This window comes from Streptopelia decaocto (assembly GCF_964273445.1).
Source record: "Streptopelia decaocto genome assembly, chromosome: 4".
Lineage (NCBI taxonomy): Eukaryota > Metazoa > Chordata > Aves > Columbiformes > Columbidae > Streptopelia > Streptopelia decaocto.
The window spans coordinates 44205975-44223647 of NC_138658.1; the positions used below are offsets into that span (position 1 = coordinate 44205975).

The window sequence follows — 17673 nt, forward strand, 5'->3', positions numbered from 1 at the left end:
CTACTAGTTAGAAGCATATCTGTTAACACCCTAAACAATCATCATTCAGCATTATGGGTACAAGCTGTCAAGAAGCACAAGTAACACCTGTAGATAGGACTTCTCATAGTGTAAAACAAGCCTCTCAGCAGCAAGCACCTCAAGTAGTACAAGTCCGAGTGCCTGAATATTACTTCAAAGCTGCAGCCCCTCAGAGGCAGTGTCCAAGTTCTAAACAATTGAGCAGTGACATACTAAAAGCTGCCAAAATTCCAAAATCAAACCATTAGTCAGCCAAGTAAGTGCAGGAGATACTCTTTTTCTCCCCCTTGCATGTATTTGAGGCTGTCCATTTAAGACACTCTAACAGGAACTAGAACCTTTCTGCAATATTCTGCTACTACTTTGAAATATCTATAAATAATTAAGATTTGTTTATCACATTACTAGATGTTGTGTCAACGGTCTCAGCAAGCAAAAGCATGTCTAGTACTAAGTTAGAGAGACTACTTACCTCTTTATAGGAGATCCACTCATATGGCTGGTTTGGTTTTCTAACACCTAGACAGGGACCATTATCTAAAAAATAATAATCAAAAGTTACTCAAAATTTAACCCCTGACTCCCCTGTCCTGATCCCACACTAACTATACTTTCAGTGTTAAGCCTCTATATTCTTTGCAGATACCTTCAGAAGACAAACTTTTTTGTTCAGAGCAGGGGCAGAGAGGGAAGCTGGGGAAGGACACAGAGGCAACAAGGTTGATTTAGGCTAAGGGACACAGCACTGACTTTATTCACACAACTCTTCTTCACAAGAGAACACAGTTTTGCCTTCAAGAAAGCTAACATCCAGTATTTATCATATTGCTAGATAGACATCCCCTATCCTCAACTGCATTTCAAAAAGAGCCCAGACCTTTAGTTCTTGACAAGCTGTTGCAAAAATTATCCTCAATTTTAGACTTACTTGATACTTGCACACCCCTTTGGAAGATATCGTACACTGTTCTTACATCATCATAGTAGTAAACCAGCGGTTCATCACTGTTAAGAACACAGGACCTTCGAGCATGCTCACCACCCTATGAAAACCAATTAGAAAGGTTAGACACACTTGTTGGTTATAAATGAACAGGAATTTCCTGAATAAATAAAAAACATCTCATCCATTAAGTTTTCTTATGAGCGTTGGCAAGTTCTACTTGAGAGAACTTCAGTTCTTTTCACCACCAGGGAAGAGATCTGCAAGGTTTCACAGGACACAGTTTAAAAGTCAGACTTCTCCCTGCATTACTAAAAACCCATCAGGCAAAATCTTATCCCTCAGCTACCTATGATAGCACAGAACAAATGAGAATTGCAAAAACACCCTTTGACACTCCTTACTACACAGAAATGTTTTACTCTGTTATTGCAGTATATAGCATAATTAATTCCATCAAGCTTTCTAAATCACTCCAGCCTCAGAGCTCTCTAGATACAATATTAATGCTAAGATCCTAATCTATTTTTTTTAATTAAGATCACAAAACATAATCACACTCCAAACTGTGGTTTTAAAACCTAAACAGTTTTAAGGGTGGTCAACACCACCCTAAACAACTATATCAGATAAAAATTGAATCCTATAATCCAATTTAAAGTTCCATCTTATAGAAAAGATTTCCTCCTAATCTAGTTAGAGGCAGTCAAAGCAACACCACCTTAAGGATTAAAATTTACCATTTTTCAGCAGGTTAGCATTTATATAGGCTACAATTGGATGCCAATACAAGAATTCAATACTTCACAATTTTAACATAGCCTTTTATAGAGTGACTGATTAAATAATCTCATTTCATGTCAATCAAGATTCACAAACTGCAGTAATGCAAGTACTATTGAGTCACATTTATGAGTCCTATGATGACAGACACCTACAAGCAAGTTCTTAGCAGGAAGAGCCTAGCTGGTTAAACAGAGGGGCTTGGGTAACATTGCATAAGATTCTCTGTCAGTGGTTGTAGTCAAGTCCTGGATCTCTCAAAGTCAATTCCTGGACTAACTAAATCTGTGCCTGAATTGTGCCATCATCCAAAACAAAAACAAAAATCTATTCATATGCAATCACAGGCTCTTCCCAGCCATTGGTTTATTTTTTGGTTTTCAAAGTACCCTGGAAGACCAGAGAGTACCTGTTCCTGTATAAACTAGGTAAACACAGATTTATCTGTAGAAGATGTTAGCTCCACAGGAAGGAGATAACCCATTAAAGGCACCTCAGAGAGGGAAAAACAAAACAAACCAAACCCAAACCTTCTAACACTAAAACAAGTCTAACTTGTTTTAGCAAAACACTGTGTGTAATGCAGTGCTTGCCACTCCTTTGACAGTAAGCAGAAACCTACACTGTGAACATGACCCAGAACAAGTTAATGACTGGCTTACCTCTAAAAATTCGTAGAAATTCAAGAGCATACTTGCACTCAGACCAACATCTACTCTATAGGAAATGAACTTATCACTAGTATATGTCTCTGCCTGGAAAGAAGTGCAAGACTCTTGCTTTATTGCCCCGATCTTGGAGAACCAAGGTCAGCTTCTAGATTTTCCCAGTTTTACCACCTCTGGAGCTAATCCAAGGAAGACCGCACAAGGTAGTTTGTAACCACAGCCATAGGTAACTCAACAAGCACAATGTATCAATACCACATTTGATGTGCTACAACTCCTTCCTCAGGTGAAATATAATATCCTAGGCTGTCCCTCGGCAACAGTCAAGAAATACTTGTTTTCTCCTCACCTGAGCTACTACTGTTTTGTTTACATGCTCTATTACTCAGCAGCATGAAAGCAGTTTGTGCCATGCCTGAGGCACTAATCACATTCAAGGATGAGACTTATCAGACAGCACACTGCTTAGATACAAGACTAACTGCACTGCCCTTTTGGGGTGGAAAAAAAAAAATTAACACCAGAAGTCTGTAACAGATTGCTATTGAAAAGAGCCCATCAGTTCTCCTGAGTTTTCAGTAAAGGGAAACATATACAACTTATGATTCTGCTCGTTTTATTCTCTTTCCCAAAGTAAAGCAAAATTAACTGAATTTTTAGCAGCCCTAGAGGAAGAGTTTTGCTGAAAAACATCCAGCTCCTCACGGGAAGACCATCAGGAGTTTAATATTATTCTTTTTTCAAAGATGCAGTGAAATATACCTGGATATGCTGAAGATAATTTAGTCCTCATGTTCCCAGTTTGAACCTGTCTACCATGCAATATTATGGTATTGGTCTACATTTTGCTTGAGAGTAGCAAGAACTAATATTTTAATAGCCTGTCCAAAGGGTCCTTACCAAGAATATTTGTGCAACATCAGGGAAAGTTCTGTTTGCAGCAAACGTTTCTAAAAAACTCTGGTCATTACAATCACAAAACATCTGAATCTCAGGACTCGAAGATCTGGCTGATTTTGAGCCAGGCAATAAAACCTTATTAACGTGAGAACAGCCTCTGGTTACCCACGTCAGGCAGCCCTTGCAGCAGCAGCTCAGGAGTTGCAAGGAACTGACCCATTGCACAGCAAGTGCTGGACATTAAGTGAAAACCTTGGCATTAGTTCAGAATACCAACAGCTGAAAAAAAACCACACTTATTCTACAACAGAGGTGTATATTACTCTATTAATGCCTATTTGGGTCACAGAAAAGAGAGCTGGTTTTGTTCAAGTCACAGGTTGGCTTCTCATTTACCCAGGCTGTTTAGGATTAGCGGTACTGCCAGGACACACCGTTGGCTTCACCACACCTCAGAGGAAAGAGACCCAATTTCCATTTCCCTGAGAGGGCAAGTACACTAGTGAATGGTGCTTAGGTCACCCACAGGTCTATTCTGAGCAGCAAGAAGTATAAACTAGAGTTTTCAAACCAGTCGTATAATTAATCATGCTAATCCCTAGGTAAGCACAAAACAGATAAAACTGGTCACTTAGTAGCGAGACAAGCCTATGTTTAATCAGCCGATTCTTGAAAGACAAGGCAAGCTAGAGTTCTGGGTAACGCATCAGGAGAATGCAAGTAGGTTTAAAAGTTTTCATGAGTTTAATACCTCTCTCCATATTTGAATGCCTTTTATTAAGGTAAGAAAAAAAGGACAGAGTCATAAATCCAAGTGCTTACTAATAGAAAATGCTGACCTCCTAGTGTATTTGTATGTTGTCCTACATGCTTTAGCACAACTTGAGCCAATAGAAGTACTTGGGGTTTTAAAACAAGATTTAATATATTTGACAGCCATACACCCACACTCAAATCAACAGCCAGAGTTGTTCAGCTGTCAATCACCAATGGAAAGAGCAATCTACAAGCAGACAGACCCAGGTGTGACTACAATTATAAACATTAAGGGTGCACAACCTTTGCAAAACACAGAACTAATGCTCTATTTCTACCATTACTGTAGCACTGAAATTCTTAACAGGATAGTGCACAAGTGAATATGGCACAAGTCTCAGCAATGCAGTCTCACACTAGTCAGATTTTGTTTACAATTACTGTTCATTAATCTTGTTGCCCCTCCTGCAGACAAGGGATTCAAGTGGATCCTGAAAGCTTCTCACCTATACCTCTGAGATGTTCCCCTGAAGTGAGATCAGGTTGGGAGCTTTCAAGATTAGAGGGTTTATTTCAGTGAAATGTAACTGTAGTATGCAAACTTTAAAGACTGTAGTCCACATATTTTAATTGTGCCATTTACTTTAGAAGAGCTGATACTTTCAGTAACTCTTGGTATCCATATTCAACTAAGTGTGCAATCTTCACACTCACTCAGTGATGGTTAAAAATGGGTCACTGGGTGCTGGCCTACCAAATCAAAGCCTTCCAGAGATAGGAAGTGACCTGAAGAGCAGTAAACAGGATCTTTTTCCTCCCATATAAAGTTACAAAGATTTATTATCAGAACATGTAGAAACCCTACTCCAGTCACTGACTCCATTTAACTTCGTTAGAGGCCAAGGAAATAAGTCAAAGTAAGAAGTAAGTAGGAGCTTATTTATAGTTGAAAATTATTATCATTAATGAACAGGTAGATTAGATATTAAGACACTAGAGGAACTGCCTTATGCCATGTCCTTTTTGGAGCACATTTCTTACTCCCTAGCCCTTTTAATATTGTATTGCTTGAGAGCAGTATCTGATATTTTTCTTCTATGGAAGTGACAATCCATCTTAAAACATGTACGAGAGAATGGATGGACTAAAGGCAATAAAACCTTATTAATGCGAGAACAGCCTCTGGTTACCCACGTCAGGCAGCCCTTGCAGCAGCAGCTCAGGAGTTGCAAGGAACTGATCCATTGCACAGCAAGTGCTGGACATTAAGTGAAAACCTTGGCATTAGTTCAGAATACCAACAGCTGAAAAAAAACCACACTTATTCTACAACAGAGGTGTATATTACTCTATTAATGCCTATTTGGGTCACAGAAAAGATAGCTGGTTTTGTTCAAGTCACGGGTTGGCTTCTCATTTACCCAGGCTGTTTAGGATTAGAGGTACTGCCAGGACACACCGTTGGCTTCACCACACCTCAGAGGAAAGAGACCCAATTTCCATTTCCCTGAGAGGGCAAGTACACTAGTGAATGGTGCTTAGGTCACCCACAGGCCTATTCTGAGCAGCAAGAAGTATAAACTAGAGTTTTCAAACCAGTCGTATAATTAATCATGCTAATCCCTAGGTAAGCACAAAACAGATAAAACTGGTCACTTAGTAGCGAGACAAGTCTATGTTTAATCAGGCGATTCTTGAAAGACAAGGCAAGCTAGAGTTCTGGGTAACGCATCAGGAGAATGCAAGTAGGTTTAAAAGTTTTCATGAGTTTAATACCTCTCCCATATTTGAATGTCTTTTATTAAGGTAAGAAAAAAAGGACAGAGTCATAAATCCAAGTGCTTACTAATAGAAAATGCTGACCTCCTAGTGTATTTGTATGTTGTCCTACATGCTTTAGCAGAACTTGAGCCAATAGAAGTACTTGGGGTTTTAAAACAAGATTTAATATATTTGACAGCCATACACCCACACTCAAATCACCATCCGAACAGTCAATAAACAAAACTCAATAGATATTGCTCATCTCAAAATGTTCTCAAAGTTTGAGTTCTTTTATCACCAAGACATGATAACACAGCTGTTTTTCATTTAAGTTTTACTGCTGTTCAGTCTTCCCATTACAATGTTTTTCTGAAGAGGCAATGAAAAAGAACAGTTACACCTATTTTGCTCTGATCAGAGTGCTGATGTTAATTACGTAGTGCAATATGGATCAATGATGCATTAAGTAGTTTAATGAAGTATTACGTTACACCAAACAATTGTTTCAGTCACAGAATCTAGCAGCGACAAGCAATTTAGCTTGAAGAGGTAAAGGCAGTGAACTGAGACTGCTGTCAAGAGTCTCAAGCAAATAAGCATTTGTCACTGTATACCAGACTAGGAAGAAGATTAGGAAATAAATGGTACTAACTAAACTTTTGAATGGAGGGGCCAACTAATGCTTTATTCTTTAATCTCAGTATCATGAAACACTGCAAAGAAAGTTCCTGATTTGAGGCTATGACAGGAGTTTGCTTTGCTGAAGCTCATGGAAGTTTACCTACTGTAAATTCCAAACTGCTCTGCCACATTTACTTACATTAGTTTGTAGTCACATCTACTCTTAAGCACAAGATGTCATATTAACTGCATTTGATACAGGACAACTAGAGACCGTGTTTATCCACACAGAAGAATGTGCTGTAATGGGAAATTTTGGTTGGAAGTATAAAGAAAATCTATAGTGGTAGCTTCTGACTAGCAAGAGTAATGCAAGAAAGTGTCAGCCTTACAATCCTACATTTTCTACATATCTCTCTTAAAGATCGCAACCTTCCAAAGCTGCCTTGTTTCTTCAGAAGGACAAAGCACCTCACCTGCCCTGAAGAAATACAGAGACACTCTTGAAAGAATGAGGTAAGTGGTAAAATCTCAACTCTGTCCTGAACAGGGGAATTGATATAAATGCTGCTCAGGGAACACTAACCATGTAATCTGTTGTTCATATTTGCTTCTAAGCAACAGTTCCCAGTCAGACTGTTTCCATATTTGACTGCACTGTTAAAAACACACCACCTAATAGCAACTCTGCCTCTAAAAAGCATAAAACAAAAGCTAAGCTAGCACGACCAGAGTTTAGCAGGTGGTTGCTTTAATTTCAACTTACTTTGTGGCTGTGATCTCTCTCTTGGCAGGACTAATATATCTTTCCACAGATCATGTGAGGTCAGTTAGTACCCACCTCATGCCTGTAGCCCAATATAAAGTCTCACCTGTCAGCTATTATAAACTAAATATTATAACAGAAAAGTATTAGCCTAACCAGTACATGCTCACATACATACTCTGACCCCAACACCTAATCTAATAGGTCATCACCTAAACATGTTGTGAGGAATTGAAAACTACACTGTGGCAATTCTAACATTCACAAGTTCCTTGCCACCAGTCAGATAGGAAGCTCAGTTCTCAGCAGAAAGTCTTTATCTCCCATGCTAGTTACTATCATTTTGACCTCAACCCTCAAATTGGTTTTCAAATTCAAAAGTCAAAAAACTGAGTTCAAGACATATTCCAGGAAAAAAAAAAAAAAAAAAAAAAGCCCTGAAATATACTCCCCACAAAACGCAAGTTTAGAAACACTCTTAAGTAAATCAGTGTTTGGTCTCCCTCAATGCTGCCTTAGGCTTCAAAATTCAGAGAACGACAGCATCCATCAAGTGACACTTACCTCTACTTCCACAGACTGCATTGCTAGATCACATGCTGGTTTTAGTGCTTTTGGTCTTGTTGCATACCAGTAGGTTGTGAGAGCTGCAAAAGCACCGAAGCCCATCAACGTATTTGTCGGAAGGGTGCGCACATACTGTCTGACATCCCCAAGTTCTGGCATTCGTAGGTTTCTAAACAACTCATGTGCTTGCATTGCAGTTCAGTGTAGTTTTCCTAATGTTGGAACCTGTTGATATGAGAGAGAGTTACACACAAAGATTTGAAATCCCCTTTCAGTTCACTGTTGTTGCAGGACAGTGATGTATGCTTTGTCCAACTATCAAAACAATTTGATCTGCTACTGGGCAGGCAATACCTTCAGACTTCTGTGCTGTGACTGAGTAAGCAAGTCATTACTGGTTCATACTCTAGGAAAACAAGCAGAGCTGAGAAGAGGCAATTTCTGTGGGGTCTTCATATTGCTTTTAACAGACACTGACCTTTAACAAAACTTTTGCCTTTTTTTTTTTGAAAGACAGCTTTTCACAAATGCAAAATAGTTATTTGTATAGTAGCTGTACTATTAATATAAGGCTGTTTAAACAGTGAGTGTCAAACAGGGAAGTCTGGGAGAGGGAGGACAGGGCTGTAAGGTGTTAACTTGCCTGCATTAACCCAACAGAGAGCATCCTAACACTATCATAGCATAGCAGGAACAGGATATTTTCATCTTTTAAGTCTGGTAAGATAAACTCCCTCTCTTTTCTACTCTCCCTTCAGTTGTGCACAGAAAGCACACTACAGCAAGCTGCCTTCGCAGCTGATATCCTCCCATAGCTCCTCTATGCCAGCAAGCTTCCTATTTCACCCAGCACCATGCCAGCAATTTATCTCTGGTCATAAGGCAGAGCAACGCAGCACCTCAGGAGGCCCAGGGAGCAGCGCACAGCAATACAATCAAACACAGGAAGCACATTTGATTTGTCACGTTCACACAGAAGGAAAAGCCAAAAGAGGCAGCTCCCCACCAGCACTTGCTGACATGGATATTCCACAGCAAGAACCAGCTGGGGGGGGGAAGAAAAACAAAAAAAAGATTGCAGTCGGCTCAGCTGGTGCTCTCCTCTATAGCCAAGGTCTCCTGGGACGTTTGTCACATGCCAAACCCACCAGCTCCTGCCCACTAGGTGAAAGGTGAACGGCAGGCAGCCGGCCTGCCCGGGGCCAATGGCAACCCGCTGCCTGTCACCCCACCGCCCGCTGACAGGTCCCTGCCCGCCTGTCTGGCAGGGGCGCTCAGCGCCTGTCACCAGCCCAGCCTCTGCGCCTGGGGCGGCTGGGAACGGCGGCTGTCCGGCTGGGGTGGGGGGAAACAACACTTTCCTGCTTGCTTGAAGAGCCGAGATGTATTTACTTGGGTAATGTAGGTCCAGCCGTTGTTTCCTATGGACAATAAAAAAATCAAACAAAAGACCTAAAGAATGTTCAAAATATGTGTTTGAACAGCTAGAATGTACTGTGTAACAATACGCCGCTGCAGGATGGCAGCGTAGGAGATGCAGAAATCCAAACAGGCAGAATGACATGCTTATTAGCTTTTAAAACCAACCACACCAGGCTAAGATTTCATTTTTCTACAGGAAAACCTCTAGAGTTTACAGTCTGCCCTTGAAATCTTCACTGCAGCAATCAGTTATTCAACCAGCAACAGCAGAGTCGCCTAGTTCACAAAAAGTCTAACCAGTATTTGGACGAGGATTTGCTACAGCAAAAAAAGCCACGAAAACAGTTCAAAGGGCCCATGGTTTCACAATGTTAGCAGGAGGACAGGCTGAAGTAAGGTCACAGATGAGGGCAGCATCAGGGTGGAATCAAGTTCCATCTCTGGAAGGGTCCTGGGCCCACTGAGCACTCCCCAGGCTGCAGGCACTACCCCCTAGCCCCCCACTTCTCTTTGCTTTTATGGCATAGCCTCAGGGTACAGGGCTGCATCACCTAGATAGGCAGCACAGGTCCACCACAGAAATGCCGTTTGGTTATTTGCACTGTGACACACAGCAGGCTGTGCTCAAAATCAACAATACATCAGGCTGTAGTAATGGAAGGTAGAGAAGAACTAAATATATTTATGAGGAATCTCTTCATCTTCCCTTGGCATTAAAAAAAAAAAAAAAATCAGTTAGCAACTTAATAGTTAGGATTACTATGCTGTTGCTTTTTATGCATCAAATCACGCTCATTAGCATTGCAGGCACAAAATCTCCCTCTGAAGTTTTAATATACACAGATGAACAGTGAGAATAAAAAGTCATTCCAACAAGGAAGTCTTGGCTTACAAGTTAATTTTGGGTATATCATAGACACCATGTTATGAAACTGGAAAAAGGGGGCTATAATGCACGTAAGGGCTAAGAGCAAACTCAGCTCTTTGCTCCTCAAGACCCGTAATAAGTACCTTTGACTTTTAAAACAACAGACACTTGTTTTCCTCTCTGCATTTGTCATCTGTCCTGCACACACACACTATATGATTTAAGAATGCAATGTAATTAGAGAGTTACTCTATCAAAAGGTTGTGATGCCATTACAGCCAACAAGAACTGATGTAAACATGATCAGTTCATTCACATGAAAGTCCCATCATAGTCATGGAGCTGCTCAGGTTTCAGCCTAGGTGAAAAGAGAGGGACATCACTACTTGTCATTTGCTTGTCCAGTTGTTTGTAGAGCAGCCTGTAACACGAAGCATTTCTTGAGCAGTTATACTGCAAGTTACCAGATACCTAATGATACATTTTACTACTTAGGTTTATATTGAGGGATGACTTTTTTATTACACCTTCTGCCTCATCAGCACAAAAAATGAGGTTAGGATAGAGCTTTCTGCAACACTAAGCAATTTCCAGCTTTAGCACTAAGTGCTACGTCATGTCAACTTGTTTTCTGTATTTAAGACAAAGCCAGATGCAACAGGGAGAATAAATTAATATTCTTAGCATATACATCCAAATGCACCCCATCAAGAAAGGAGGCTTCAACACTTCCCAGCCTTCTTTGATCCATCCTCAGTATTTATTTGGCTCATGCTCCAATCCCATCAGACATCTAGAGTCTTTAATGTGACCCAGGAGAGCAGTTTAGAGCCTTTAGATTGAGATACAACAATCTTCCCAATGGAGCTAGGATCTGGCTTTCAGTCCTTTTCCTCAAGGAAGAACCCAGCTAAATCTGTTCATTCAAGACAAAAAAGCTACACTGTCTTCACAAACTCAGGCCCTGCAACTGCTTCTCATCCAGACAGTATCTGGACCACAAGAAACAGACTCAGAAACTCAGCCACAGTGTGAGACAGGACATAACCAATGATTGGAAGTCACAGCTGGAGACCCCAAGGAAGAAGATCCCAGATAAGAGAAGTACCAGTCTGTGATACTCAGGTTGCTACATGTAGAAAAAAAACTTGGAGCAGAACCCACAACATTCGAGGTCAAAAGCACTTTTTCCTCAATGCAATCAGTAGACCTTGGTTTGTTCTTAAGTTTAGAAACAATACCAGACAGATATGGGAAAGTGGTTTTAATAACAGGGCAAAACTGCTTCACAGGTAACTACCTGTCCTGGCCACCTCCACAGAAACAGCAGCTCCCAAAATCCAGCCCATGAAACCATCGTATCAATTCAGTTCTGTAAGGCTCAGACAAAGCCAGCTCTCTCTGCTCACACACACGCACCCCACAGGACCCAAAGCTCATTCTTTACAGCAGAGCCAGTATCTCAAGGCAACGATGCAACTTGGCAGGACTCTGCGGTTCTTTGCTGCTCCTACTCTGGACATACAATGGGCTATTTACAGCGGGCAGCAGCCTGCCTATTGTCTATCCATAGCCAGACATCATTCGAGCGCAACCGAAGTGAACAGGAGAGCAGTCGTCAGCTTCTGTATTGCAAAGAAAACAACCCCAAGAACCAATGGCCTCTCCTCCTCTCTCTCCTAATATTTAGATGAATGGCACACCAGCACTGCAGTGGCCTGCCATAAAGGCAAGCCCACCTCATGGTGTAAAAGAATTGGCTGTGTTATTCCCACAGGCTCTTACAGGCAAAAGAAAGCCACAAGACAAGTTGCCTCTCTTTTACTATGAGCAATATGGCCCTAGGATGCTTTCACTATGATATGCTAGAACCCATATGCCACCCATATACCTTGCAGTTATCCTGAAAGCTACTTGCCATTGCAGTTTGTTGTTCTCTTACTGTTCCAGGTTATGCTGCATAGCTCCCATGGATCTCTGTTTTCCTTAAGTCTTTCTCCACTCATCCTTTGAAAGAGCAAGTGCAGAATCATGTTCTAACTCCTTTATTTCATATAAAAGAGGGTGTGAATAGTTTTGGCTATTAACAAGGGAAATCCTTTTGTCTGAATAAAATACATAAACCTAATCTCAGAGTGCATTTACAATGAGTTTAAATTTGAGACAGTCCAACCTACGCCAGATACACGGTCCCACAACCCTCTTCATGCTGGCCAAGCACTCATCTGGTTGTGCAGTCACACTAGGGAGGTGACCTGGGCAACACCATTTTGCTGGGCTAGTTCTGATGCTAATTCTCAGCTAGATAAACTCTCACCTGGGTGACCAGACAGACATTAGTTCCCAGAAGGAAACAAGACAGCACAGCTGGGGAAAGGAATAGACACTTTAACACTACACCTTAAGCATACAACTCCAAACACTGCATGCAAGTCTTCCCAGGATTTTCTTCCTCCACCATGCAGTCAAGACTGAGGCCTTGCAACCACCTGTGATAGAGCCAAACTGTAACCACCAAGGAAACCACAAACACCCTCAAGATACAGCAAAAGAGCACAGGTAATTGAGACTCTAAGGAGAATCCTCAGTTTAAGTCCTGTATAACACGAACACAACGGCAAGATGTCTCCTGTGGTAAGACATGACAGTCTCCCCTTAGCCACAAAGGACTTTCTTGAACAAATCAAGTACTGTTGAACTTTTTAATCCACTTCTCTGTCCTCCTCCACCCCACCATCCTAAATTAAAAAAACTAAATATCTTACCCAGAATCACCTGGATCACTCAGCCAGGCTTCAGAGCTCTAAATCCTCCTTTTAAAGCAGTAACTGACAGATTCACTTTCCTGCAACAGTAAAGAGGGAGGAACTAAAAAGCTGTTAGTGAGGAACCCATTCCACGCACAAGAGAGGAACCAGCAGGTCCTTAGTATTCAGCTCCCCAGTCTGGCTCTGGGCAACCACAGGGCACCATGCAGTGGCTCAGGTTGCCTCTGCTGGTTCAATTTCTGTTCCTGCATTTGGGGCAAGGCAGGACCAGAGGGAAGCTGCCTACAAGCTAGATTCAGCCCCATCAGATGGGCCATGGTGATGTATTTCATAAGCTGTAACTGAAGTTAAGATTCTTACTGCAGCCTTTAAGGAGCACTACATCTGATATTGATGTGTCAAGGCTCTGTCCCCATCAACACAGAAAGTCACAGCTCTGTCCTCAGACATTGGGCTACAATCCTCTTGCAATAAAGTGGAACAACACCTGGATTCTTGCCTCTTAGTGATGTCCTACAAGTAATCCAAGTGAACACCAATGAGGTCACTGGAGTTTACTCAAGTTCAGAAGCTCAACCACGTGACAAGAACCTGTTCAATGCCTTTTGTGCAATTACAGTCCTTCAGCAGCACTCGGTAACCCAAGGAAAACCAATGCTTCCCACTGAAACCTTTGAGACTGTGATCAATTTAAGTTTCCTCTGATCTATACCTATACACACGCATATCACTAAGTCTTATCAGCTTCTCATCTTCAAAGATGCTTACAAATATCTACTTGCAGCCTAAATTACCGTCCATTAGAACTGCAACCCTACAACTCTGATTTGTAAGTACATCATGGCACAACTCTTAATTTAACCTCAATCCAACTACAGTTTAGATGAGGATCACCCTACAGATGCAAATTGCTACAAACCAGCAGCTTTCTGGTGACTTTAACAGCTTGAGTAGATCATACCAACTTATTCATTCTACTCCTCCCAGGACAAAGCTACTGCTCAGAAAGCCTAGTATGCAACATCAAGTTAATGCATGCTTCAAGTGCTCATCTGAAACTCTGCAAGAATGAGTTTCTTACTCATACTTCTGTCACCTGAAGTCTGGCAGAAGGCAACCTGTGTCAGGCACACTGAGCTGCATTGCATCACACTGGATAGTGTTTACAGTCAGAAGGATCCTCTACAAAACATAACCCTTAAAACTATGAGACCAGACAGAGCAGTGAGTGCTTAGGAGAAGCAACTGGTTCACCGAGTGACCTCCCAACACCAGCATAACAAGAAAGAGTATGACAAACCAAGCAACCCCTTGACCTCAGGTATTAAAGTGTCCCTGTATTTTCTCTGAGTCTGTGAGAGTAAGCATTTTATTCTCGCTTTCCTAGGAAGTCAATCCATCCTCACCAGGCTATTAATGCATCCCAACTGCAGAGGCAGAGTTTTGGAAACAAGGCACATGTAGTACTAACGTAAAAATCTTCAGAGTTCTGGGTTTAGGAACAATAATTCATATAAAAAGCCAGAAGTCCTTTTCTGCAAACAGAATAACGTGCTTCTGCTGTAAGCCTTAAACAGTCCAACTACAGAAACTGTCTTTCCTCTAAATCATTATGAAACCATGCAAGCTGTTTTCAGTCAGTTTTGGACAAACTACCAGTACTATTAAGCTTCAAATCTTAACCAAAGAGGAGTATTTTACTATCATATTTTACTTTCTGTAGATTAATATCTCCCAACATGAAAGGCAGCAAGAGAAAGCAGATGCCTTGTGTTATTGAGTGTCCTTGTTTCAGGAGTCAGGCGGGATCTGCAGAAATGCAAGGCCCCATCTGCAGCCAGGGTTCAGCCTGCCGCCTGTAAAGGTCAATGCTGTACAGCAGGGCTTCCCAGAGCCACATGGTATTGTAAACTCCCATGCAAAACCACTTACCAATGAACAAATCACCTCCCCTCCTCTTTGTGAGGATTTCTAGGGAGTTACCGCTGGTTACATTTAACATATTAAAATATTTAACATATCTGAACTTGTAATTTAGCACAGCAGGGAAGTAGGATGTAGCAGGCAGTCTATTCATAGGACTACCAAAAGCCAAATTTATCAAACAATATATCCCCCTGGGCCAGAATCTCTCTCCCTCTCTGCTGCACTTTTGAAAAATTTGGTGCTATTAGGCATTTTGAGTCTACCCATTTCAATCAATTGTAGTACCATGATTTAGAAAAAACAAGCAAAATACAATAACCTACTATTATCTGCTATTGCTCACATTAGTCAAAGTGGTCTTTTTTGTGGGGGAAAGAGAGAGAAAAGAAACCACTTGCCCCTCCCCACTGGAGGTTAACATACCTATGATAAAGAAGGTATAACCCACCTCTATCTTCTCAAAAAATAAATCCCATGAGGTATTAAGTTCTAGTGGAGCGATGAGGTAGGAAAGTCAGCTAAGGAAACTCAAGAGACAAGAGTCACTTACCCAGATAGGTATTTTCAAGTTGCCTTTCCTTCCATTTTGAATTACTGGTTTTGTTCTTCTGATACCAACCTTGTACTTGCCCTTGAAGCAAAAGGCTACTTGAGGGTTTGCTTCTCAAGAACTGAAGACTTACTTCCAACCAATTGGCCAATTTGTAGTTGTAAAACAGCATCCACCAAATTTAGAAGCTGTCTTTTAGATTCATTATAATCATGCAGTCCTCAGAATAGGCCAAGGCCATTTGCTCAAGACCTTGAATTGAGTACGCTACACATAACGGCTACTCATAATTACATGCTGTAGATTTTCCCCATCAGCCATCCTCAGACATTTCCATATTCCACTACAAGCCAGCTAGATATCCTTGGACTTCAAAGAATCAGGTAGTAGCATTACGGTTCCATGAAGAACTTTGTGTCTCAGGTTTTGCATTATTTATGGTGCTACTATTTCAAGAGGAAAAGAATGGTATTTTTCAATAAACTAAATGCCTTCTTACACTCAGAATTTCATGATCCAAGAAACCTGATCCAAGAATCTTGAGGCAAGAAACCTCGGCTCACGAGTTTGAGAACACGTTCCAGATAGGCAAATACAAACACTCCTGAGCAGGCTCAGCAGACTGCAGGGTTCCCTCTAAAGCAACAAGGATGAAAAAAGTCTGCTACCACCACATGGAATAGCTCAGGTACGGATGCAGAACCATCAGGTTTCAACAGCAGTTTCTTTAGATGTCACTCTTTCCTATCACAGGACATGACCACCATACCTCAGACTCTAACCCACGCGAGGCATATGTTCAGAGGGATTACTAGGTCCAAAGAGGGTGACTATAATACCCCAGACAGCTCACAGACATGCCCTTTAGAAATTCTGAAGGCTTCAAGTGTTGCAATTCCTGTTCAACAGGAACAAGAAATGTATGCACCCGAGAACAAAAGCATCGTGTAACCAGGCTAAACTCCTGTGCTGTAGCACTGCAAGACCTACCTAACAGCAGAGAGGAGGCCTGCAAAGTCAAAGTCAATCAACCTTCCATTTTAGGCCAGTTCGCCTCATACTGTTGCCATACATGCTCTGAATTGCTTAAAGAAAAAGAAAAAAAGGCTGCTCCAAGCACATGCTGCATTCATGCCCGTAAGAACAACCTTCTCAGAGACAAGGTCCAGTAACTAAACGTTAAACCCCTCCGGGTCAGACGGCGCCGCGCTCCCCGCACGCTGCGGGGCCGGGCAGCGCTTCTCGGGGAGCGGGGCCGCCCGGGGCCATCACCCCGCGGCCCGAGTTGTTTACCCCGGGCCGGGCCGAGCCGGGGCAGACGGCAGCGCTGGAGCCAGAACAATGCCCTGCCGCCGGGGCTGCCGCAGCCGCGGGGGGAGGCCGGAGGCAGCCGGCTGCGCTTTCCTGAAGGCTTTTGCGCGGGTGGGAGCCCAGCCGGCTCTGGGGGACGCTAATCCCACCGCAGGGCAGAAGGGAAAACGCTTCAGACCCAGAGCGGCAGCCTGAGGGCACCGGCGGCGGGACCGCCCCGCCGGCACCCGCCGCCCCTCACCGTCGCCCGCCCGGCCCCGCAGGTGACAACGGCCGCGCAGGCCGCCCCAGCCCCACGGCGAAGGGCCGGGCGGCGGCAGCTCCCGCAGGCCCCGGCCCCGGCTGGGCAGGTTGCGGGCGGCGCGTCCCTGACAGCCCCCGGCCCTGCGCCGGCGGCAGCGCCACCCGCCCCTCAGCGCGGCCGGGTGCGCGGCCTCGTCCCCCGCCCCGGGCAGCGGCGGCACCGCCAAGCCCCGCTCACCTCCCGGCAGCGACGGCAACAACGACCACGACTCCGCGCGGCACCCCCGGCGCCACCCTATTTAAGCCGAGGACGGCGGGAGCGGCGTGTGCGTGTGCCGAGCCCGCCTCCTCCGCCCGCCCTCCCGCCCCGCGGGCGCTAGGGCCCGGCCCGCCCCAGCCGCCTCGCCTCCCGCCCCGCCTCCTTCCCCGCCCCAGCCCGGGGGCCACGGCCCAGGACGGCCCTGTCGCCCGGGGCGTCGCTCGGGTGACTCAGGAGGCCGGTCTGCGGCGCTACAGTAATTCATCCAAAACCCCCGTGAGGGGGGTGGAAATACTGTACTTCCCCTGTCATTTATGCCCGCACGTAGAGGGAAGTGAGCAGAACACAGGCACTGCACACAGCACCCTGCACCTTGCCGAGCTGAGGAGACAGCTTGCAAGGGTTCTTATGGCTTTGCAAAAGACATCTGCATCCATATAAATAGGCTAAAAGGACGTTATGTTTCAGTACAAAAGCACTGGATGAAGCCAACGACCTTGTTGCAATGCGGGGAGCTATCCCATCACCACCAGTGAA

General features: G+C 43.4%; 1 protein-coding gene across 2 annotated transcripts in view; it reads right to left on the bottom strand.

Annotated features, from left to right (window-relative positions):
* ACSL1 (acyl-CoA synthetase long chain family member 1) overlaps nucleotides 1-17233 on the bottom strand; it is a 42052-nt gene extending 24819 nt beyond the window's left edge. The window contains exons 1-4 of one of the 2 annotated variants that reach the window (XM_082051884.1): nucleotides 17116-17233; nucleotides 7787-8014; nucleotides 950-1064; nucleotides 494-558 (exon numbers count right to left, since the gene is read on the bottom strand). In XM_082051884.1, coding sequence (XP_081908010.1) covers nucleotides 494-558; nucleotides 950-1064; nucleotides 7787-7981 — 375 coding nt within the window. In that variant the 5' untranslated portion in view covers nucleotides 7982-8014; nucleotides 17116-17233. Of the gene's footprint in view, nucleotides 1-493; nucleotides 559-949; nucleotides 1065-7786; nucleotides 8015-12844; nucleotides 12917-17115 lie in introns of those variants that run through there. The other variant, XM_082051885.1, reaches the window with a different exon arrangement.
* Nucleotides 17234-17673: the final 440 nt, after the last annotated feature.